The sequence below is a fragment of the Priapulus caudatus genome, unplaced genomic scaffold (genome assembly GCF_000485595.1).
Source record: "Priapulus caudatus unplaced genomic scaffold, Priapulus_caudatus-5.0.1 Scaffold1251, whole genome shotgun sequence".
Taxonomy (NCBI): Eukaryota; Metazoa; Priapulida; class Priapulimorpha; order Priapulimorphida; family Priapulidae; genus Priapulus; species Priapulus caudatus.
In genome coordinates, this window is record NW_014578312.1 from 52,023 (window position 1) to 76,441 (window position 24,419).

Sequence of the window (24,419 nt, forward strand, 5' to 3'; positions counted from 1 at the left end):
CAAAACACAACCAAAAGCCCAGCCAAATGACGTGCCGCAATTTCGTATACTCAACTCCTCCTCCTCCTCCTTCCTCCCTCCTCCTCCCTCCTCCTACTCCTCCACCTCCTCCTCTCCTCCTTCCTGCCCCTCCTCCTCTCCTCTGCCTCCACTCTTCTCTGGTACTCACCCTGCGGGGTCGAACATTTACGGATCTTCGTTAGAGAAAAAAGAAGATCGTAATATGCGTATTTTTCTTCGCAGTGGCACGGAGATGGTAGAGCAAACGGATTGCAGAATGTCGTCGAACATTTGAAACACCGTTGTCAACTACGTTATGGTGGCAGTGAAGGGCTCTACAAACGACGTCGGCTCTGGCCAAGACGGTGTAGCATTCAAAGCCTGTAATCCCATCAAAGATACGCGCGGAACTAACACTGAAACTACATTTGTTCTGGTGAAATACCTAGTACCGCTGTCACCATCACTGTACACCGTTTTTTGTCCTTAGGATTCAGTTCTTTATTCTTTCTACACACAAGATACCAAGCCGACTTGTATTTGTCCATGAAACCAAAACCCTGTCAGCAAAGGCACCAACAGGCCCTGTGAACTGTATGTAGCCTCTTGTATCATTTCTTTTAACCTTCTCACACCACGAGCACAACAGACATTATACCTAGTCTAACATGGGTTGCTTACCTTGCACAGACAGCCGCAGCCAGGGCGGGCGGGGCAGCACCCCAGCTTGGAGACTTGTACTGTCCTGGAAACAGGCTACCGATGCAAGGAGTTGTTCGCTGCCGGTTAGATATCCACATGTCGTGCGCAGCTTCCGCATCCGAAACGCTCAGACTCTGGTCGCTCGGGATCCACCCACGCTAGGCTTCTCTTAACACGGTTCAAAGTTCTGCCAGAGAGTGACAGGATAAGGGAGAGGGTACTGGCATCCGCTGGCCCGGGAAGAAGAAAACCCATCCAAGAAGGGATCGCGACAAGAATGGAACCAAGCAAGAAGGAATCCATAAGTAAAGACACCATAGAAAAAACCCGACAATAAAAGGATACCCACAGTAAGGAATCCACAAAGAGGAAATGCAAACAGACATGACTTCCGACGTAAAGGCAAACTAAAGTTTTGCATGTCTCGCTTCCGATATTTCTTGCTTCCCACCAGCTCCATCTTGTGACGATTGAGGATGAGAGGCGGCGTACCCCGCTGCAGTCACAGCGCTCCACCTGGTGGACGGAGAAGACAGAGAACGTACCTCGTGCAGTCCGTCGAGCCAGAAAGGCCGCATAAACTCCTGCGCGTCGTGGTGCAGCGAATCCCGTTAATTTTGGTTCGCCTTCCAGTGAGACCAGGTGCTGTAACATGCACACACACAGATTACAGACAGCCCGATGCCCCTACCTGCCTTGCCGGCGTGCCCACACTGCAGTGTACAGACATACCCCACGTCCCACTCCTACTTCCCTAACTCACTTCCTAGAGCTACACGACACTTCCCAAGCCAGTCACAGAGCCGGCTATCAGGCAGATGTCACCAATTTCGCGGGGCAGGTATATTGTTTCAGATATATATTACGTATAACTATTGTATGTATAATTATAGTTTACATACCAATTATATTTTACATACGATATATTGTATTATATATTAGCCAACGTACTTCTTTCTTACAGTATATGCAGAATGAACATACTTCCATCCAGCTTTCTTCCATCGCCAAAAGAAAGCATCGATGTTAAATAGCTGACAACCCATGGACCGAACAGAAGCATTTGCAGCAAGCTAAGTTGAGAGCGGGGGGGAGTTTAGAGCGGGGCTTGCCACTTATAACAGCTTCACTTGAGTTTTCGATGGAGGGTTTAGGAGGGTGAGTGCGGAGCCATACAACCTTGCACCAACACGGCAAACGGAACTGACATGCGCATGAAGCATTCGCATACGAGCGAGCGAGCGAGCGGGCTGGACAGGGGTAAAACGCGGTTTGCACTCATGGCTTACCTTGAGTTTTCGATGGAGGGTAGGAGCGGTGAGCTGCCGACCATAGAACCTTGTGTGACCAGCCACGCGAAACGCCGACGGCCAGCTTAGCCCTCCTATGCCAAGCGGGTTTCCGTGTTAATCCGTTCTGGATACCTTCCCTCGCAACGACAACACCCGCAACATCACACGCGGCTGTTCACTTTGTAAACGTCCTTGTAGTAGCGTTTTAAGTTTCGAACACGCATAGTGCTTCACGCACCTAGAAAGGTGATCACTGAAACTATGAGGTTTTAGCCACTTGAACACACCCACTCTTCATTTAGACAGTGTGCCCGGAATTTACGTTTTAACGCTTGAGCACGACCATTGTTCACCTTGGAAGTAACTGCTGAATTCACGTATAAAGGTTTGAAAACGCATGCTGTTCACCAAGGAAGTGAGCCCTAAACTCACATGGTGGCACATGAACATGCTCGTTGTTCACGCAGGAAGTAATCACTGAACATTACGTTTTAAAGTTTTGAACACACGGTTGCGTGTGTTCCGCGCACATAGGAAGTGATGCCAGAACATTGCGGGTAGTTTGAAAACGGCGTTGTTCGCTGCACCTAGAAGTTGATCGCGGGAATCTCCATGTGTTCGCAGCGCCTGAGCAACACTGTTCATTAAAAGCACGTGTTTCCCTAGATTGTCGAGACCAGTAAACCCGGCGCCAACACCAGGCTCGTCGCCTTGAGGGGGGTGACACGCGCTTGTGATAGGCGAGACCATGCACGTCGGCTATCGGCTAGGAACAATTGGAAGAAAGGTGGTTCCATGTAGCGATATGGCTGTAACAATTGTGTGAAGTTTATGTTTATGTAAAGATTCAGCTGTAAGAAGGGAGAAGGCGTTCATGCCAGCAGAATAATATCTTAAAATGTGAGGGTTTCGAGGGATGCGTAGCATTAGTAGGTGTTATGGCAGGTTGGCTAACAAGTTGGTTGGGTAGTGTTAACATGGAGGCCGACAGAGTGAGGACCGGCGGGAGATGCCAGCTACCTTGATGCATTACTGTCCGATTCCCGTTGTCCTGACTGTTCCTCGTGTAGGCGTAGCGCACTTCTCCACAAGCGTTAGCCTGCGCTGGGATCCACGTGTTACAAGGGACTGGTGGCGCGCGCCGCGCCGCCGCCGCCGCCTGCCAGCCTAAGCGATGAAAATGCAAAAAATGTAACATACTGGACGTGATGTTATAACGATAATAAGCGTTCAGAGAGAATAACTCGATCAGCTATCACTAGCTTCTAGTTACAGTAAGAGCCTGCAGCATACTAAGAACATGATCTGTGTCAGCAGAATAGTTTCGTAAGACGGTATTGGAAAGGTATTCGTTAATACGTTGATATTTCTCATGTGATGTTATTGGAGCCAATAGATTAAACCGACCTCTGGGCGGCCGTGGCAGCGCCTGAGCCATAAGGTGCTTATGAGTTCGATTTCGTTACAATCTTGGCGGGGTATAGGGGGGCGAGGGCGGGAAGAAGCTGTTACAGGTTTTAGGTGCGTGGACTCGTACGTTTTACGGATGGGCCTTCGAGCGTTGGCCAGTGTTGCTCTCCCCTTGCTCAAGTGTGACCTCCAACATTCCGTTGTCGTGCCTGTAGCTTGCACTCAGCTACGTTCACGGCGGCTGCCCTGCGGGAACGGGAAGCACGCGCGCGGCGGCAGCAGGATAAGAGTTAGCATGGGCAGGGTATAGGTATGCAGGCGGTCGGCTGCATTGCTAAGGACAAGGAAGGTTTCGTTAATATTTTTAGATTTTTGATTATAATTTCTACGCATATAATCTGAATAATATATAATTTATTATTATAGAATATATTAATATATTAAATTAGCTGATTGATTCACAATACATATAATTATTGATAATCCAATAATAATTTAATATAAATTTTATATGAAATAGTTTTTAAATTTCCATGGCTGGATCTCGTGTTAGGCTCCATACTCCGGTATTATGCACATGGAAATTCCCAGATCACAAGGCGTGAAGTAAGGGAGGTTACGTCAGAGTAATAACTGCCTAGAGCATCATAACCGGCTGCTCTCTCGCGGACTAATAAGCGGTGAGATGGTTGAGCGATTAAGATGATTAACGTGATGCATGAACTCACCTTTAGGGCATGACGGTGCCAGGAGAAAAGAGTGTCTTTGTCTGTGTCTTCATGCATCGATAGAAACTTCTCATCCCTGTTGACGAAAAGCAAAAACTTGGGAGTCAATTCCATTTCACAAGGCCATCGCATGGCATTTAATAATGACAGATCGACCTTAACTGAGGCTGTCGGTGGACGCGACCGTGGAAGAGATGATGGAACAAGTCTACACGAAGACGGGAGTTCACCCTCACTGCGTGAGTACGATGGGGGGGGGGGGGTGACGGATGCCGCGTCAGGGTGCAAAATCAACGCGAGTCCGGAGTCAAATACTTCCTGATTTACTGTCGGACTCCCTGATTTGACATATGCAGGAGTCCGTGTGACTCCCTGAAAATTATGTTATACTAACTAGTAGTAGTTCGTTCCAGAACACGGCCTTGCGAATTACCGTATTTTTTCAGCAAATGTCCAAAGAAAATTTGGCAGACGTACATCGCATGAATCACGAATCTTCAAAATAAGCACATGCGTTATTGTTGTTATGCGTTAGTTTTGAAATTCAGACTGCAGACTCCCTCATTTTGCTACGGACTCCCTCTTTTTGAGGGCAGGGAGTCCGTTGGACTCCTTTGTTCAAAAGTTCATTTCTATCCCTGCGTGTTGTCGCGAGACGGAGCTGCGCGTGAAAAACCTGAGCGGTGGTCGCGATCGCTCGGCAGAGGGCGCCACACTCGCAGGTCGTGGCGCGGCTAGCTCGTCTCGGTTATCTCAGCTCGATTGTTGTATTCGCTCGATGTGAGAACTTTGGTAGTTGGCACATGCTGGGATGCGCACCGAGTGGGTGGTTGGCGAGCGGTGTCGTGGTCTTACGTCTGTACGTATTTTCGTAGTCCGCATTGTGATGCGTATTATGAGCGTGGCTTCACCGATTCCTGCAGTGTACCAGCAAAGATACTGCATCAAGCAGGGTGCGAAATTAACGGTTTAGAGTCCGTGTGACTCCCTGAAAATTCTGCCATACTATACTAACTAGTTTGTTCCAGAGCACGGCCTCGCGGAATGACCGTATTTTTTCAGCAAATGTCCAAAGAAAATTTGGCAGACGTGCAACCGCATGAATCTTCAAAATAAGCACATGCGTTATTGTTGTTATTCTTTAATTTTGAACTTCAGACTGCGGACTCCCTCATTTTGCCGCGGACTCCCTCTTTTAGAGGGCAGGGAGTCCGTTGGACTCCCTTGTTCAAAAGTTCATTTCTACCCCTGAGCAAGGGTGGGCACAGCAGCTGGTAATCTTACACTGTTGCAGTAATGAGCATTCACGGCACAGCACACGTGTGTTCTTTAATCATTTGTGCGTACGTTCTCGATTTTTTTTTTGCAGCAAAGGATATTCGAAATGTACAAAGGCAAGATCCACAAGTTCTTCTCCCGTGGTGCAACATTGGGCAGCCCCGTACCGACCGACATCCTGTTCGTGTGAGTGCGCGCGAGATCTGTTGCATCGTCGCGAAACGCGAAACGAACGTTTTCGATGATGGGTCGTTGAGCGGGCAGAAATGTAGGCTGTGTGACGATAGCTCGAGTTGAGGACCTGTTCTCTTACCGTGTCTGACATGTTTCGTAGCTGTTGTCACGGGTTTTAGCTTGCGTCTCGTATGTAGCACTGCACTCTGCTGTGTGTGACCAGGTTTGCACTTGTTTCTTGTACATTAAAGACGTGGGTTTATGTTATCAGGTGAGATATACCATAGGTATAAGTTAGAAACTGGTACATGACATGGGTTAGGTGAGATGTAAGCAAATGAGATATAACCCAGGATTATGCCAGCAGATGAAATATCACATGGGTTTATAATAACATCTGGCGTCTGTCGCAGGTTTGAGGTTCTATCGGAGGCGCTGGCATATAACGTGGTATTATGTTAGCATCTGGTGCAGGGGCTGAAAATAGGGCAAGTCCGAGGTCCGGGACCTGCCGATTTTACGCTTGGACCTTCGCAATTTCCAAGCAGAAAGTCCGTCGGACCTATCAATAATTGACAGTACTCGACTTATCATCAAATAAAACATCATTGAACCATTGCAAATTGCGAAGAAATAAAGTGAAAGTAGATTTTTGGTCTATATATATAGGTTCTGTCGGAGGCGCTGGCACATAACATGGGATTATGCTAGCAGCTGGTATATAACACAGCTATAAGTTAGCATCTGGCGTCTATCTTACAGGTTTGAGGTTCTATCGGAGGCGCTGGCAGGCGAGCCCATCGTGGAAGTGTTCGTCATTCAGCGCGCGATCGAGCACGTGTCGCAGGGAGCCAATCGCTGCAGCTTCTGTCGCCGAGAATACGAAAGCAGCAGCCGCCTTAAACGCTGCGCAAAGTGCTACAGAGCCGCCTACTGCGACCAGTAAGCATGAGAATACTCATTGTTTTATTATTATTATTATTATTGTTGTTGTTGTTGTTGTTGTTGTTGTTGTTGTTAATATTGTTGTGAAGTGCTACAAAGCTGCCTACTGCGACCAGTAAGCATGGGAACATCCACCGTTATTAGCACGGTTATTCCACCGTTATTAGCATGTTCATTATAATATTAATAATAATATTGTCGTAATTATTATTGATAACCAATTATGGTAACATATTATTATGGTAACCATCGTTATAAATTTGTCACCGGTATAGTTATTCTTCTTCTTTTTTCTTTTTCTTATTCTTCTTGTTATTATTATTGTTTATGTTGTTATTATTATTATTATTATCATCGTTATCACGCGTTGATAAATAGCCGTTACGATGAGAGAGATAACAGATTTGCCGCGCACGCTTAACTTTATGACGGTGTCGTCGTCACGTTGCAGGCAGTGCCAGCGCTCTCATTGGTCGCAGCACAAACAGAGTTGTAAGGAGATGCCGGACATCGTCGGATGTCCGTTTGTCGTCAGTCTGCCACGGTCGCGCGCAACCTTCTCCAACCTGTGTCAGTACATGGAGGCTTACTCCAGGTGAGCGTAGCAGCTGGCATTCTACACTTGCTACAGGCAAAAACTTACTGGCTGCCTCGTTATTTCCTAACCCTGCTGTATTACATCATGCAGCTGTTTAACATGCGGAGATTTCTTGTTTGCAGGTACTCTGTGAACGTGTTCCAGCCCCCGGTTAAGCTTCTGCAGAATGATCAGACGGGGGCGGCGGCGGCGGCGGCAGCGGCGGCAGGGGGGACTCAGCATCCCAGCTCATCCTCGTCCTCATCTCTGTGCAGCCTATTGTCTCACATGTCTCAGTAACCCAGTCTTGCCTTGTCTCACATGTCTCAGTAACCCAGTCTTGCCTTGTCTCACATGTCTCAGTAACCCAGTCTCGCCTTGTCTCACATGTCTCAGACTACGGACTGGTGCCGAGGCTGCGCGGCGGGGAGGGCGATGGAGAGGCGTGCGGGGGCGCCGGGGAGCCGGACGAGGAGATGGGGTTGCTGCTCCGCGACCAGTTCATCGATCGCGACCGCGTCATCCTCGGTGACGTCATCGGACAAGGTAGGGGGCGCCACGTACACTCACGGTGCAGCGAGACGAGTGACTGTGTTGTGTGGTTCGTGTGGTTTGTTCATGACCGCGGGTTGAACTGCGTGGAGCCGATGGATGGATTCGTGTTGGTTAACGACAAAGTGTAAGAAATGATCGGGAGTTAATAATGACAAATTATTGTCAAATTATTATTGACAAATTATTTAATTTTATTTAATTTAATTATTATTGACAAATTATTTGTCATTATTAACTCCTGAAATGATCGATAATCGACGTGAATGATTTCGCTTCATTCAATGTGTTTCTTAGCTGCCTGTGAATCACAGGATGAGGCATTGCATTTGGTGCTATGGCTATGCAGGGGTTCTTTTGAGGGTAAATTAGACAAAGGAGGTAATGGCCTTTGGGGAAATTTGGGAAAAAACGCGCATGATGGATTCAAGGTTAAGGATAAAGCGTGCCGTAGGCTGTAGGAAAAGGGTAGACCCCAAGTCACATGACTCAATAAACACACATGGCAATCTAAATATGACAGAAGCACGTGGTGATCTATTTATTTTTGGGTTGACACCATTTTGACAATGGCGGGTAAATAAACACAGGAGCATTTTCACAACGGCAATGTTAAATTTGACAACGGCGGTGCGCCACTGTGCCTCTTATGTATAAGAAACCCTCGCTGTTATGTGTTAACAACGCTTGCTCGTACAGGTCACTTTGGCTGCGTCTACAAGGGAGTTCTGGTGAATAAGTCTGATGGAGAGAGGGAGGTGGTCGTCAAGACGCTCAACAGTAAGCACAGTGAAACCCCGATTTTAAGCGCCCCCGGATTTTTGTTCAGTTAAGCCGGCCTTAGGTCGAAGCGACGATTGCCTATAGATCGCGCAACTAAATGAGTTTACATGACTTGTTGCTCTGTGCATGTTGTGTACATGACTGTATAGAACTGTTTCATTCACATTGTTCGTGTGAACTCCGATTTAGCGCAACCCCGCTTTTTTCGCAATGACATTTTATGGACCTCAACGATCGCGTTATAACGGGGCCACATTGTAGTAGCTGAAATACCGAGGTTCCCCGATATGTTTAGCAGAGCGATTGAGAGTGGATATCTGAAACCCGACCGGTCAATGTGTCTCGCATGACTCGCGTGCTCTCCCGTCGCTCAGCCCTGCGCTCATGACATGTTCTTCCTCTAAGCAGTAGTAACAACCAATCGCAGCCTACAGTACTAGCAACCAATCGCAGCCCGCGGTACAGCAACCAATAGCATCCCGCAATACTAGAAACCAATAGCGGCGTACGTTACTAACAACCAATAGCAGTGCGCGTTACTAGCAACCAATAGCAGCGCGCGGTACAGCAACCAGTAGCGGCGTATGTTACTAACAACCAATAGCAGTGCGCGTTACTAACAACCAATAGCAGTGCGCGTTACTAGCAACCAATAGCAGCGCGCGGCACCGGCGGCGAGTGATGTGTGACCTCTCCGCGTCGTCTTCGTCGTCGTTGCAGGTGACGGAGTGTTGGAGCTGACGGGATGCAGGCGGCTGCTGGCGATGGACTGGAACAACAGGGAGAAGCTCGCAGGCTGGGTGATGGTCCAGTCCAAGGAGCTCGACTACGACAACGACGGCTGCGACGTCGACCCTGCCGACGCCAGTAAGCGCGGCGCCCCCTGGCGTCCGACTCGCGAAAACGTCCGCCGCGACCGTCCGTTTTTTTAGTTTTTTTTTTAGTACGGGGAATTGGAGTTTGTGTTTGTAGGGCATCTGTGAAGCGATGATTGAAATGACGATAACTCTATTTCATTTGTAAATATTTTGTTTTAATAAGTGGTACTTCAGAAATCGTTCTCAGATTCTCAGGCCTTGATACGAGACGTGACTCTTTATACGAGACGTTCCCACTTCTACGATGTCTCACTTATTCCTTTATATATCTCTACAGAACAGATAACGCTGGAGCAATGTCTCACTTATTCCTTTATATATCTCTACAGAACAGATAACGCTGGAGCAATGTCTAAGCATCTTCACGGAACCGGAGAAGCTGAGTCCAGAGGAAGCGTGGTAAGATGCCGGTTACTGTGGCGCCACCTACGATACGGTCGGATGGCTATTGCACTGATTCTTCACTCTTTCTCACTGATTCTTCACTCTTTCTCACTGATTTTTCACTCTTTTTCACTGATTTTTACATTGGGTGTATGGTCCCATTTACGTTACTGAATAGGAGAGTATGTAACAAAATCATGTACACCCGCACACTTCTCTCCCTCTCTCCCTTTCTCTCGCTCTCTCTCTCTCTCTCTCTCTCTCTCTCACTCTTTCACTCTATATCTCTCTCTCTTTTCCACTTTCTCTCTTCCACTCTCTCTCTTCCCCTCTCTCTCTGTCTCCGTTTCTCTCTCTCTCCCCCTCTCTTTCGCTGTCTCCGTTTCTCTCTCTCTCCCCCTCTCTTTCGCTGTCTCCGTTTCTCTCTCTCTCCCCCTCTCTCTCGCTCTTCTTCTTTCCGGGTCCTCGCTCTCTGGATCTCTGTGGAGTCTTGAGTCCAGTCTTTCACACGATGTCGTCTCTCGTTAGGTTCTGCCCGCGGTGCAAGGCCCACCGCGAGGCTACGAAGCAGATGTCTCTGTGGCGTCTGCCTACGATCCTCATTGTCCAGCTGAAGCGATTCTCCTTCAAGAACCTCATCTGGCGAGACAAGATAGACAAGATGGTCGTCTATCCAATCAGGTGTGTGTGCTGTGCGGCAGGCTGCTGTCGCAGTGCGTGCAGCGACACGAGCGTGTGTGCATTGTAGAAGAGAGATCTACTGCTGTGTGTGTGCGCGGCGTGGTGTGGGAGAAGATCTGACCGCTGTGCTCGGCGAGCTGCCGAACTGTGTGGCATGTAGAGAGAGATCTACTGCTGTGTGTGTGCGTGCGTGGCGGCTGGGAGACAGATCTACCCGCTGCGCCGTTGCAGCGTTGTGCATGTCGGGCAGCAGAGTCTACTGCTGTCGTGTGTGATGACCGGCTGGTGTTGGGAGAGAGATCTACCGCTGTGCGTGCGAGCGTGTGTGCATGTAGGAGAAAGATCTACTGCTGTGTGTGTGCGTGCGTGGGTGTGGGAGAGAGATCTACCGCTGTGCGTGCGAGCGTGTGTGCATGTAGGAGAAAGATCTACTGCTGTGTGTCGCTGCTGCGTAGGTTGGGAGAGAGATCTACGCTGTGCGTCGCGAGCGTTGTAGTTGTGTCGCACTGTAGTGCAGAAAATCTAAAATGCTTGTTGTGCGTGCGTTGCGTCGCGTGCCGTGTGGGAGAGAGATCTACTGCCTGTGTGTCGGCTGCCTACATGTGGGAGAGAGGATCTACTGCTGTGTGTATGTGTGCGCGTGCCTCTGGCGCGCCGCTGGAGAGATATCTTATCGCTGGTGGAGTGTGTGTGTGCCTGCCATGTTAGGAAGAAAAGTCTACTGCGGTGTGTGTGTGATGTGTGTGTGTGTGTGGTGTGCGTGCGTCCGCTCGGGGAGAGATATCTACTGCCTGTGTGTGTGTGTGTGGGGCTGCGTCGTGGAGAGAGAAGATTCTACTGCTGTGTTGGCATGCGTGCGCGTGATGTATGTGTGTGTACCTGTGTGAGTGTGTGTTGCTGTTATGTTGTGTTGGAGTGTTGTGACCTTTGACGGTATGTGAGCGTTACTTTGAGGCAAATCTATGGAGATGCTTAATGTGTCGCTGATGCTGATTCTGGTGAATGACGATGCACGATGATGCAGGATGATGGGTGACGACTGATGATGATGATGTGACGATGATCGAATAATGATGGTAATGATCGGTAATGATGTGCTGCACGACTAAGGTATGATAATGATTCTGCGTGATGATGAAGAAAATTGATAATGGGCATAATAGTGGTAATGCTTGTTGATTCCAACCATATATTCACTGAATCCTCACTGCAATGCTAGCCTATTATATATTTCTCTGCTTCAGAGGGCTGGACCTGAGTCCATACTGGTGTACCCGACTGCAGCCCGGCGACCCGGTGCCCATCTATGATCTGTATGCTGTTGTCAATCACCATGGCAACATCCTAGGTGGCCACTACACGACGTATAGCCGCTTGCCCGACTTACTGGACAGTCGTAAGAGTAGTCTGGGTGAGTGTTCGTGTGTTCTGCTGAACTCTCTACTCTCCCTCGAGCGTTCCTCGCGCCCTCCTGGCTGTTTGCTGCCTATGCTACTCACTGTTTTACTACATGTAGGTAGTAGCCTACTATATCCTATATATTATATATTATATGATACTATTATCTTTATACATGCTCCGAAATAAGAAAAAAACAATTGCTGGTTGTCCCTGCGGACTAACCCAGGCTCAAATCAGGTTGTCCGCCAACAATTTCGTTGTCCCAAAAAAAAAATCCCCAAATCTCCTATTTTCAATCATAATAATATGGTCAGAATAAACACCCAAAAACAGTCGCGGTAGCCAGGATTTTTTAACAAGGGTGCCAAAAAAACAGCACAACTGCGCAAATAGTGGATGACTTAATAATTTTAATGGCTAGCCTCCGCCTGCCCCTCTCACACCCTACAAGCCTCATCTACCTTCATCTCTCAATCATTTGTTTGGGTGCCATGTGAAATAGGCGACATTGTTTCATTGTTCTCGTGCCTCCCAAGATATTAATGCTTCAGTGGCGGGCTCTGGGATTACCAAGGGAGGGTGAAAAAACAAACGGGATGGGGGCGTCCTCCCCAGAAAATTTTGAAAATGTAGTAGATGATCGCAGGAGAATGGTATTTTGCCAGCACTTTTGAGTACATGTACAGCCTTCATTCTGACTACCAACAAATTCTACTTTTTTTGAACTTTCGGCCAACATAGAATCCCCACTGCATGTTGTTTGTTTGCCATGGGCAAAGCCATCGGAAAAATTCAAAATATAATGCGAATAGGAAAATACCAAAATGTAGGGGGGAACTGCTGTTTGCTGTTCCAATGAACTGACGTTCACCTCTCATAAACTCAGAAAAAGACACATATACCAGTGCTTGGAAATAGCAGCTGGTATGCGTTGCTTGTCCTCACACCATAGTATTAATGGCGGGCGCCAGCTATAATGCCTCATGGTAGAACCCCTGAGAAAAACATAAATAAAGGCCGTTTTTTTCGTCAACTTTTTTCTTGGTTGTTCCACCGGACAATGTCTCGCAGACTGGCTAGGTTGTCGCCACAAATGTCTGGGTGTCTCGGACAAACCGCGACAACGCTTATTTCGAGCACTGTTATATTACTAGTACTTTTACATTGCATATATACTATATGCTAGTATGTATATATACTATATACTATAGTTAGTATACTATATACTATATGTTATATACTTAGCTATACTAATATCCTTATATACCTTATTAACATCCATGATACTAATATCTATACTACTATTAATATACTATAGTACAATATACTATAATATTATATGCTATATACCAATAGATATCTACTACATACATATCTACATAGATCCTATATTACAATTATTACTATATATTAATGACTATTAGGATATACTACTTACATCCTACATATATCTTATTATATTATAATACTAATCTACTATAACATGTATAAGATAATACTACGCACAGCTACGTATGTCGCCGCTACACGCGGGGGCTGGGGGCGTCTATGTCAACGGGTATGCCAGTGGGAAGCATGCCTACATTGCATGCACCGTGCCCGTCATTTAAGACTGCCACTCTGTTACAGTGCGCTTTTGTTTTATCTTAGATGGCGCTCTCTTCCGACGACAGCCACGTCGTACGATGTTAGAGAGGAACGCTTGCGCCAAGTCTGCCTACCTCCTGCTTCTACCACGCAGACGCAAGGCAGCCACCACCCCGCCCTTCCCGGCCCCTCCCCCCGGGCGCCGGCGACATTTCCCGCCGCTCACTCGCGCCACCTCTCGCCATGACGATGATGACGACGATGACGCCGTTCGCCGTCGAAACAGACGAGAACCGCCGAAAGAACTCGGCCGTCGAGTCGCACGTGGCGCCATCTGTGGAGTCGGACTCGCCGTTGGAAGACTCGGAGAAGGACCTGTCTACACAGACATGGATTACCGTCGACTGACATCGCGTTGCCTGCAGCCCCTGTGCATGCAGCGCCCCTAGCATGCATGCCAGCGCCCCAGCATGCATGCCAGCGCCCCAGCATGCATGCGCAGGCGCCGCCCTGCTGCATGCAGCGCCCCCGCATGCATCGCCCTGAGCAGCAGCGCCCCAGCATGCATGCAGCGCCCCCTGCATGCATGCAGCACCCCCAGCATGCATGCAGCGCCCCCTTGTGTACACGCTGTCGAGTAAGGTAACGCACACGGCCGGTGGAATCGTGCTGCCCCCTGTACGCGTGGCTGAAGGAAAGGCTGGTAGACATGTGGTGCCCTCTTCATCATCGCACCTATCCAGTGTGCGAGCGGCGTTTCTTGGGTTGACCGAAACAAGCAGCGCAGGACGTGGCGCCCCCTACCACCATACTATCCGACAGGGTTCCGGCGGATACTTTTGTCTCTTTAGTTTAACAATCGCCGGTCACATTTTAATTGTGTTGTAACGGTGTTCTGTTGCTGACTTGCTCCTCGCGAGTTTTTCTAGACGTCGTTGGCACACGGATGCATATTTTTGGGATTACCGTTTATTCTTGCTATTGAACTGAATGGTTGCCACACATGTGTAAAAAAAGCTTAGGGTCCGTGGCAGAGCTGCAAGGCTTTAAGTGAGAGTATCGCCAGGTAGAACTGGGTGAACTAGTATAATGCGGTGCAGCATTGAAAAGATTTATATCCTTAAATTAAATTATCTCGGGCGGAGTAAGGAAAACGTGAGTTTGAGAACGTGAGTCTGAGAACGTGAGTCATTAAAACAAGGTTGTATTCAAGTGTTACGTGTTACATATAAATAAGTGCTATTTATTCAGATGTACGAGTATTGTATAGTTTACAATGTGATAGGTTTCAATGAATTTTACACTGTTTGTGAATTTTTAACAATCCCCCTCCCGCTTTTTTTTCTCGCATTTATACTCGTTACTACCAGAAAGAGTGGCAACACTGGCTCATCTGTGTCCATTTTGATTCGTCGCATTCTAACCCGCAAGTCGAACTATAGCAGGGTTATCAGAGACATCGTAAAATGTTTGAACTTTAGAAGATGTGTCGAACGCCGTGCGAATACTATACGGTGAAAGTACTACTGAATACTTCTTACCCTGTTCAACTGTTAGTAGATGCATCATGAAAGGGTTAGCATCGTATGTTTTGATGACTGTCGATGACTTTATGATCTTATGGAAACACGGAAGACCCGTTTGTATCTTTCTATCCAATATTCCTCATGTATTCCTAGACTACGTGCGTTTTCCAGACGTTGCGCATCCGTGTATGCGCGTGAAATTTTATATACAGTTTTCATCATATCAACGTTTTCGAATGTGTTTCCCCCCCCCCCGTTGTTCAGGGTATTGTTAGCTATAATCTGTTGCTTTTTGACAGAGATCGTTCGAATTGGTCGTTTACAACTACGCTGTGAAGTTTACTGTCAGTAGCGAAGTGATGGTACACTGCTGTGTGTTAATAGTTACTTTACCTCCAGCGAGCAAGTTATTCACGTGCTACTTGTTGCTAGAGACTCATACTTGATCTGCTAGCAACCTTCATTGGATGATCTCTACCCGTGGGCTGCAGTGGCGCCCTCATATGTTATGTGATTACGACAATCGTAGCTGAATTATACACGACATACTGTAGGCCTACGAAGACTACGTATTGTTTAATAAAAAGCGTCTCTCTGTCGCTGCAGGCTTGACGAGAACCTCGTGGTGAAGGTCGCTGACTTCGGCTTGTCGCGCGACATCTACGAGCGTGACTACTACAGCGCAAAGGACAAGAAAGCCAAGCTTCCTGTCAAGTGGATGGCGATAGAGAGCCTTGAGAAGGGCACCTACGACACGAGGAGCGACGTGGTATGTGCGCGGTGCAGGCAAAGGAAGAGGGGGAGAGAGGGGAAGGGAGAGAAAAAGGAAGAGAGGGGAGAGAGGGGAAGGGAGAGAAAAAGGAAGAGAGGGGAGAGAGGGGAAGGGATGGAAAAAGGAGGGGGAGAGAGGGGAAGGGAGGGAAAAAGGAAGAGGGGGAGAGAGGGGAAGGGAGGGGATGAAACATGACAGATCGCTGTGTTGCACGTGGTGATGGATGGTATGCGTTGTTGTTGCAGTGGTCGTATGGTGTCGTTCTGTGGGAGTTACTCACACGAGGTGTCTGCCCCTACCCGGAAGTCGACAACTGGGACATCCTCGGCTACCTGAAGTCGGGCCGCCGCATGCCACAGCCATCGTACTGTCCGAAACCACTGTACGTATTATCATTATTATTATTATTATTATTAAATCTTTATTGCATGTAATTCAAATAGAAATAAATGGTACTGAAGACAGTCTTTTTCATGTAGAAAAATTCGGGTAAATGCAATAGTGTTGACTGTTGAGCAGTTAAAATATTAAAATTTCTGAGTGATATGGTACGCTCCCAGATCTTGTTGCTAGCATCCTCAGCATCCCTGATGAGTTCGCTCCCAGATCTTGTTCCTAGCATCCTCAGCATCCATGAGGAGTTACACACCGTCGCTCCCACATCTTGTTGCTAGCATCCACATCTTAGCAACCCCAGCATCCGCCACGCTTCGTCGTCATGGCGACTAACTGCTGACTTTGTCTCGCTGCTTGTCTCAGGCACGAGTTGATGCAGCGATGCTGGGCGACGGCCCCCAACGAGCGGCCGCAGTTCCAGCACATCGTCGACGAGATCCGCAGCTTCCTGCTGTCGTCGGAGAACCACCGCTCGTCGCAGCGCGTCAGCATCGGCGACGTGCAGTACATCAACATTCAGATACCCGACAGCTCGCCAGGGGGCGCCGATGCGGCCGACGGCACGGTCGTGTAGTGGCGAGCGTGCGCGCGGGCGGTACATCAACATTCGGATACCCGACAGCTCGCCAGGGGGCGCCGATGCGGCCGACGGAACGGTCGTGCAGTACATCAACATTCAGATACCCAAGAGCAAAGATTTTTAAGGTTTTGTGTACGTGTTTTTTCGTTTATCTACACGCGTGATGCGCGTGTAGCTTGTACGTGATATATATGTGGTGCGTGCGTGCGTGCGTGCGTGCGTGCGTTTGGGAAAATAATTTAACACTTTACTCAATTACAACTCAACTACTTATTTAATAATTTAATAATTTTACTCACATCGTCCGTATCAGCGTGTTTCGTAGGTTTTGTACACTGGCAGCAAGAACAAGTCCGCACCAGCTACAGAACAACAGCCCCTTAACGTATATATATACTATATATAGTACTATGCGAGATATAATATATAGTTTAATGGGCAGGCGTGTGTTCGTGTAGCTGGTGCGACTTGTTCTTGCTGAGCCTAACGTGGTCTTAGTTATTGACTCTTGTCTGTCTTCAGATGAAGCTGCATATGCGAGTGGTTTTAATATGTCGGTTATGATAGAATGAATCTAATGCGTGAACATTACTGTTACTGCGCGGTATCGGGGTTAACATTACTGCGTGAAGCAATGCTGTTACTGCGGTTACGGCGTTACATTACTGCGTGAACAATGCTGTTTTGAATGTAGTGGAGCAAAGATTTTTAAGTTTTGTGTACGTGTTTTTTTCGTTCACGCGTATCTCATGCATATGTTTATCTACACGCGTGATGCGAGTGTAGATTGTACGTGATATATACTATATTACTCGGTCGACTCTGCCTCTTACTCAAAAATACTGCTATATTTATACAAAATGTGTGGGTCGCGACTTATCTTGCGTCATTCGTTAGGTCGCGACTTATCTTGCGTCATTCGTTAGGTCGCGACTTATCTTGCGTCATTCGTTAGGTCGCGACTTATCTTGCGTCATTCGTTAGGTCGCGCTTTTTTTTGGACTGGAGGGTACTGTGACGAAAAGGTGAGCGGACAAGAGGGTGATACCTGTGATTTTATGCCTTTTTTTATATCACCTGCCTACATTTTTACCGCAGATTGCATAGATTCACAGAAGGCCTGCGTTCTATCTAGGCTGTTGAACTGTCGTTAAACTTGTAAGAAGCGTCACCTATGTTTTTTAATTGTCCAAAGGACCTGATGGCATACATAGTTAAATTCTAACATAGTCGTGACACTTCTCTAAGTTTAACATAAAAATTACCACGGCCGAGAAGGTCCGTCATTATACTTCCCCCCGCCAAATGAAAGTTATGAGGCCTAATTTATATGGCAAAAAAAGTTTTTTTGTAACTGTAAAATAATTTCGAAAAGAGAATCTATGCAACCTTGGTTACTGAGGCATGTGAAACTATTTGCCATTCGTTATATAATAAAAGCTGAAAGCTAGTGATACTATTTAAATACTAATAGGTATATGTTTTCGTGATCGTCATTGTATAGCAGGTCTATTACAATTACCTTGCGAAAAATTTTTAACCGTTCACAAATATTATGTGAAAACATATAATAATTACTCGCGCTAAAGTTATGTGATTAGTCGTGTAACATGCCTATATTCGCGCATCCTTCATCCTTGGTCCTGGGTCCTTGAGTCCTGGAGTCCGTCGTCCTTCCATTGTCCGTTGTCTGTTGTGCGTTCTTCCGTTGTGATAAATGGATGTCATTGCAGAGGCTCCATAGTGGTGGAGTGGTGGAGTGCTCCATAGATGATAGTGGGGGAGTGGGGATGGGGTTGTACTGGCCAGCCCCAGATGACGTTGGGCATGGCTGGACGATGATGAAACTCATACTTGATCTGCTAGCAACCTTCATTGGATGATCTCTACCCATGGGCTGCAGTGGCGCCCTCATATGTTATGTGATTACGACAATCGTAGCTGAATTATACACGACATACTGTAGGCCTACGAAGACTACGTATTGTTTAATAAAAGTATTTAATGTAACAAAACGTTAAGCAAACATCACGTTTCTCTTCTTGGCTCGTTGTTCATTCGATTTAGCAAAACAATACTCGCTTTAAAAAAGCATAGCTGACATAAATTAAACTAATCGTATTCATTTGGACAATGTTTGCCTTTACATGGTTGAATGAAATATTCTTATTAACCTGATACTTACGGAATTTTTTAAATATTCTTAAGATTGAGATGACTAACAGATAATACCACTGACAAAATTATCTCAGACCAGCACCTGTAAATTTATTTTCAATTTATGATCATTCCTACAAAACAACTGACATTTGGTCCAAGGCAAACCAAACCTCACCAACCAGAAAATGCCTTCTCAAAATATAATATATCCAATATATAAAAAAAATCATATAAAATTTGCAACGAATCAACGATATAAACTATCATATGCATCAAACATCTCCCGTAATTTCCTACGTGGGAGTAGAGTGGATCGCACTATGTCGTTGCCGTTGGCAACCCGTCCAGGAAACGGAAGTAGGCATCAGCAAATGCGTGCGGATCTTCCCACTGAGGGTAGTGTGCTACGTGCGACTCCAGTTCTACCAGCGCCGAATTCGCTACCGTCCTCCTGGTGACCAGATAGTAAAGTAAGGTCACACATTTGCCATTTTCACAAACTGTCAATATCCATGTATATATATATAATATGTATATAGAGGGTTGATTTATCTACAAATAGATCAGATAGATCATACTACTACATTGCAGAGAATTCATCCCTGGTACATGTGCACACGGAGATACTGACAGCTAGAATTGTATGCTATTACTGTGAACAGCATGTCACCTGTTAATATGCCTGTTATTTAATAGCTGAGAAAACAATTTCAATATTACTGTTTACAGACACAAGATGGCGCTTGCCTGTAATAATCTGCAAACGGTGGCGGATTGATGATGTCAGCTGGCCCATAGATCATCAATACTGAAATAATAGATCGATAAACACGCATGTTAAATTACTAACAATGATCAATAATAAAGCAGTCACCTGAATTTTATACGATTAAGAGGATGACTTGTAGGAATATATCATGTATCCACATTAACGAAGTACTTTCAGATATCTGCTGTCATCAGCCTATGATGTCATGACATAGGCAATGCTAACAATTTGGTCCGACAAACAGTGAATCCTCGGTTCAGACGAGTGTGAGACTCACGTGGAATGGAGGTTTTCTGGATCGCTTCAACCCATCTGTCCCGATTCGCTCTTCTCTCCGGAATGTAGCCAATCAGCCTGCATCAATGGTTGTCAAGGTTACAAAATATGTTTGTGAAAAACAGAAAAGCATAACAACGTGGCTAGATGCATGACCACTTTTTCCTTTACAATCCCTTCATTTCTCGTATCTCACTGCATTCAAAGATGATTCTAAAAATTTCATCAACGACTTACATGAACTCAGTGTCTAATAAGAGACATCAGCATTCGAGTGATTGCCAGCAAGACAGTGTGACGTCAGAGGGGAGACCCCCATGAGAGAGTGAGACATTGAAGAGACATTCAGGAGACCATTCTTCAATTCAATTCAATTTAATTCAATTAAAATTACTTTATTTACACTTATGAATTACATTTTGGAGGTAACATTATTAGTTAAGCAATTTAATCGACAATGCTGATAAAATGAAACTAAATAAATAGAAGTGACGGAGATACTTCGCGGCATACCTGTGAATGACAAGGTTCTGATCTTTGTACCTGACCGCCGCCCAGAAGTCTGCAAACTCCGCGTCCGTCGGCTGCGTCGTCGCTCCAAACACGTGACCGAGTCTGTAGCGCACGCAAGCAAGAAGTAAATTACACGTGTTACACGTCGACATTATAACGTCGAATGTTGTCACATGTATTCATTGCACGTTTGCGCACGATCTAACACATGACGATCGCAAAGAGCAGCCGCCGATCCGCTTACGAATTAATTTGCTTTTAATGAGGAACACCGGAGACAGTGTACAGCAGCGTTGCCCGAAAGGAGCTAACTGTAGTGGTTGATTGCTAAACAGCAGCTGAATTTCACATGCCCCCCACTCACTGTAAACACGAGTGAATCTACGGTTATACCCTACAGTATGCAGAGCAGATCACCTCACAGTATGAATGTAAGTAAAAACTTTATGTAACGACGGTAAAACATGTTAGGTACAGACACAATAAAATGACGCAGACCAATCTTCCACATGGCCGTCTCACAGCAATAGAACAGTTAAATATTAAATAAATACACAATAAGAGTTGAAGTACTTAGACTAAAATTGTACGGGGTAAGTAGAGCACAATGGGCCCTATTGATAGGGCAAGATTATCTTTAGATAGACTTTAAAAGAAGAAATGGTGGGGGGGGGGCATCTCGAACGTCAAGCGGTAAATTATTCCACTCAGATGCCGCAGCACACCGAAAAGATTTGCTTAGCATTTCAGTGCGTGCACGGAATGCCCACCACGAGGTGGTAAACGCTACTCTGCCAATGCGGAGCTAGCACGACTCGTCGCAATAGATGCTGGAGCAATAAATCCATGTTGACGATGAGAAGTCAGCACTGGTATTTAGCGGTGGGTCATTCTCTCAAATGTAATTTCATTGAATGCTGATTCCTGCAGCGAGTTTCAAATGAATCACGTAAGGTAGGAAATCTGTGGACACCAATCATGTAATAATTGAAACGCCGGGAACCTAAGCTTTGTCAGTCTGCAATATGTACATATATATACATTGTATATTATATACAATATATATATATATATAATATACATACAATGTAGCCAACCCTGTGTGTGTGGGAGGGGTGCTTCTCTTTCTCAGCTCCTCTATAACCTGTCAACTAACCTACATTCTCATCCTCATCCTCATATAACTTAAGCATTAGCTGTATTTAAATATATATAGTTTTCTTGTCCTGTCCCCCTTCGTTCCTTGTGTTCGTTATATATATTGATTCCGCGTATACTTCCGCGTCTGAAACCAAAATTCTAGGAATAGCGCGTATGAAACCAAAATTCTATGAATAGCAGAATCGAAATCGGTATTCGGCAGCTGCTGCCCCCTGCTGTTGAAAATATGAAAGCGCGATTGCTCCATTCGACTGTCGAAAGTTGCCAGAGTATCTATAATATTGTTCTCATATGTCATGTGAGTACCCAGGAAGTAACTCCCGCGTTTATTTTCGCAGCTTGCATCCTAATTCTTACTTTTACGATAAATTGATGCGTCAGTTTTTGTACTGCTTTTAACTAAGCTACGAGTACAACTGTTTATTTAGTAATCAGCTGTAGTTATCTACTTCTGATTCTATATACGTTCCGTAGGTCCGTAAGCATCGGAAAGCTGTACGTCTCTGTTCATAGTGGTCCCCATTCAATTCAGGGTTAGTTGCATTTCAGAAAAATATTGTACTACTACTGTTATGTATTACTCTATATGTATTACTTGCTGTATGTTGTTGGAGCACAAGAGATTCAGTGTGTGATATAGTTATTAGGAATATTGTTCGCATTTAAGTGCATTAAGTGCGTGGACCGTGTGCAATTCGCATCTTACTGGGAAGGGGTGATGAAAGAATAAAACTACAAGAGCTAAGTACTGTGTATAGTTGACATCTTATGGAGGAGGGGTGATGACTGAATGAAGCTCTAAGAGCATGCAACCGTGTATGATTCACATCTTACGGGGAGGGGTGATGAAAGAATAAAGCTCTAAGAGCTACCGTGTGAGATTTGCATCTTACGAAGGAGGGGTGACTAAGGAATGAAGCTCCAAGAGCTACTGTGTGTGATTTGCATCTTACGGAGGAGGGGTGATAAATGAATGAATAAATCATCTTACGGGAGAGGGTGATGACTGAATGAAGCTCTAAGAGCTAAGGAGTTTCAAATGAGATCTATATACAGTCAAGGGTTAATAATGACAATTTGACAATTAACAATTTGACAATAAATAATGACGATTTGTCCTTATTAACCCCTGATACTATATATCTATATACTTACTCCCTGCGGAAGGTGAAGTAATTCATGACATAGCCAATGGTTGGCCCGACATATGGCAGCATCAGCGCCTGAAACATTAACATAGACAAGCATCAGGTCAGCTCTAGTATACATGGGTTTCATCACAGTGTACGATAGTAACTACTTGTAGTATATATATATCATGTGGTTTCTCCTGACCGAGTGATTGGCTGGGTTAGATTCACATGACAATGTAAGGGGAAACACGGACCAATTAGGATACTCATTCACTATAGTATTATTTTTATATAATATATTTACTATTTAATTATAATACTCATTTACTCATTCACAGGTGTTTGTGTGATACACTCACCTTGTTAGCTCAGAAAGCTAACACATCAGCTACAATAGCAGATTCCCTATTAGCTACCCTAACATCTCACCTAGCACCTAACCAATCAGCTACTCGAAAATCTCATCCACTGCCTAACTTACAAGCTATTTCAAAACCTAATCATCGTCAAATCTATCAGTTATCCCAAATCTAAACCCACTCGTTAGTCTTGTGGCTATCCCAAAGATTACCTCACTCCGTCTAGTGGTAAACAGTACCTAACCAAGGCACTAGCCCTCTTCCTACTCACCTTCTGAGTAAACTTAGGGAAGTTTGTTTCAGGAAAGATGCCTACAACAAATAAGTAAAACGAAATTTAAAAATCTAGAACACAATACAGTGCCTACCTTCTGGATCAGCTTTGGATGGTGGGTCTCAGGAAACACACCTACATAATTAAAGGAAACACACCTACATAATTAAAGGAGGAATACTTATCAAGACTGTGACACAAACCGTCAAACTGCATTCAATGCTCAGTTCATCAGCCAGTAAATTTTGCACGTGAGGGAATTTTGAGCTCGTTATTTCTCAAAAATAAAATCACATTTGGCATAATCGCATGACTAACTTCAAACCCCGACCATTCAAGTCCCGTTACAGTGTCGAATCCGTGTTGCCAAGTCTTACCTCCGTTTGTGAGGCAGAGACTTTTGATCAGGATTCCCGCTGGAAGCCTCTCATTCTGCTGTCTCTCGTTGTACCTGAAAAAACAAAGTGAGGCTCAAGCACGACACTCTAGAAGCACTTACAGCAGGCTTAGGCTACAGGGTGAATTTTCCCTGCAACAATTATAAGTAATCATCCGCATGGTTGAACTAACAATGTCATCTTAATGCGATCTGTCACCCGATCTCTCACACATGCACGCACGCATGCACGCACTCACGCACGCACACACACACACACACACACACACACACACACAATATGACTGCAATCAAGTTTCTGATTAAAAATTGCGAAAAGCTTCGCGGCAAGACATGCTACTAGCAGGCGCTCTACTGGTCACTTGTGAGTTATGAATAGAACTAACCTAATGAGAGCTCACCTGTACACTCACTACCTGTCACTAACGAGGACTCACCTGGACACTCACTACCTGTCACTAACGAGGACTCACCTGGTCACTGACAGCCTGTGACTAATGAGAGCTCACCTGGACACTCCCTACCTGTGACTAACGAAAGCTCATCTAGACACTCACTACCTGTCACTAACAAGGACTCACCTGGTCACTGACAGCCTGTCACTAACGAGGACTCACCTGGTCACTGACAGCCTGTGACTAATGAGAGCTCACCTGGACACTCCCTACCTGTGACTAACGAAAGCTCATCTAGACACTCACTACCTGTCACTAACAAGGACTCACCTGGAG

At 45.8% G+C, this 24,419-nt stretch overlaps 4 protein-coding genes across 4 annotated transcripts in view; 3 read left to right on the forward strand and 1 right to left on the reverse strand.

Annotated features, from left to right (window-relative positions):
- The first annotated feature begins 4,298 nt into the window (after positions 1–4,298).
- LOC106815971 (ubiquitin carboxyl-terminal hydrolase 19-like) lies at positions 4,299–7,406 on the forward strand. The gene is made up of 5 exons (XM_014820506.1): positions 4,299–4,371; positions 5,502–5,596; positions 6,347–6,526; positions 6,981–7,124; positions 7,250–7,406. Exons 1-5 carry the CDS (start codon positions 4,327–4,329, stop codon positions 7,404–7,406), a joined length of 621 nt encoding a protein of 206 aa, XP_014675992.1. The 5' UTR covers positions 4,299–4,326.
- A 1,322-nt stretch (positions 7,407–8,728) lies between these two features.
- On the forward strand, positions 8,729–13,821 carry LOC106815972 (ubiquitin carboxyl-terminal hydrolase 19-like). Its single transcript, XM_014820507.1, has 6 exons — positions 8,729–8,780; positions 9,162–9,308; positions 9,649–9,718; positions 10,232–10,384; positions 11,629–11,795; positions 13,436–13,821. The coding sequence occupies exons 1-6, from the start codon at positions 8,729–8,731 to the stop codon at positions 13,819–13,821; spliced, it is 975 nt and encodes a 324-aa protein (XP_014675993.1).
- A 1,118-nt stretch (positions 13,822–14,939) lies between these two features.
- LOC106815973 (hepatocyte growth factor receptor-like) lies at positions 14,940–16,989 on the forward strand. The gene is made up of 4 exons (XM_014820508.1): positions 14,940–14,947; positions 15,505–15,667; positions 15,916–16,052; positions 16,430–16,989. The coding sequence occupies exons 1-4, from the start codon at positions 14,940–14,942 to the stop codon at positions 16,638–16,640; spliced, it is 519 nt and encodes a 172-aa protein (XP_014675994.1). The 3' UTR covers positions 16,641–16,989.
- A 1,639-nt stretch (positions 16,990–18,628) lies between these two features.
- The window catches only part of LOC106815974 (mesoderm-specific transcript protein-like), a 10,287-nt gene continuing 4,496 nt past the window's right edge, over positions 18,629–24,419 (reverse strand). The window contains exons 4-10 of the mRNA XM_014820510.1: positions 23,669–23,742; positions 23,289–23,329; positions 22,681–22,748; positions 20,365–20,466; positions 19,853–19,929; positions 19,554–19,614; positions 18,629–19,257 (exon numbers count right to left, since the gene is read on the reverse strand). Of these exons, the coding sequence (XP_014675996.1) occupies positions 19,125–19,257; positions 19,554–19,614; positions 19,853–19,929; positions 20,365–20,466; positions 22,681–22,748; positions 23,289–23,329; positions 23,669–23,742 (556 nt within the window). The 3' untranslated portion in view covers positions 18,629–19,124. The remainder of the gene's footprint in view (positions 19,258–19,553; positions 19,615–19,852; positions 19,930–20,364; positions 20,467–22,680; positions 22,749–23,288; positions 23,330–23,668; positions 23,743–24,419) is intronic.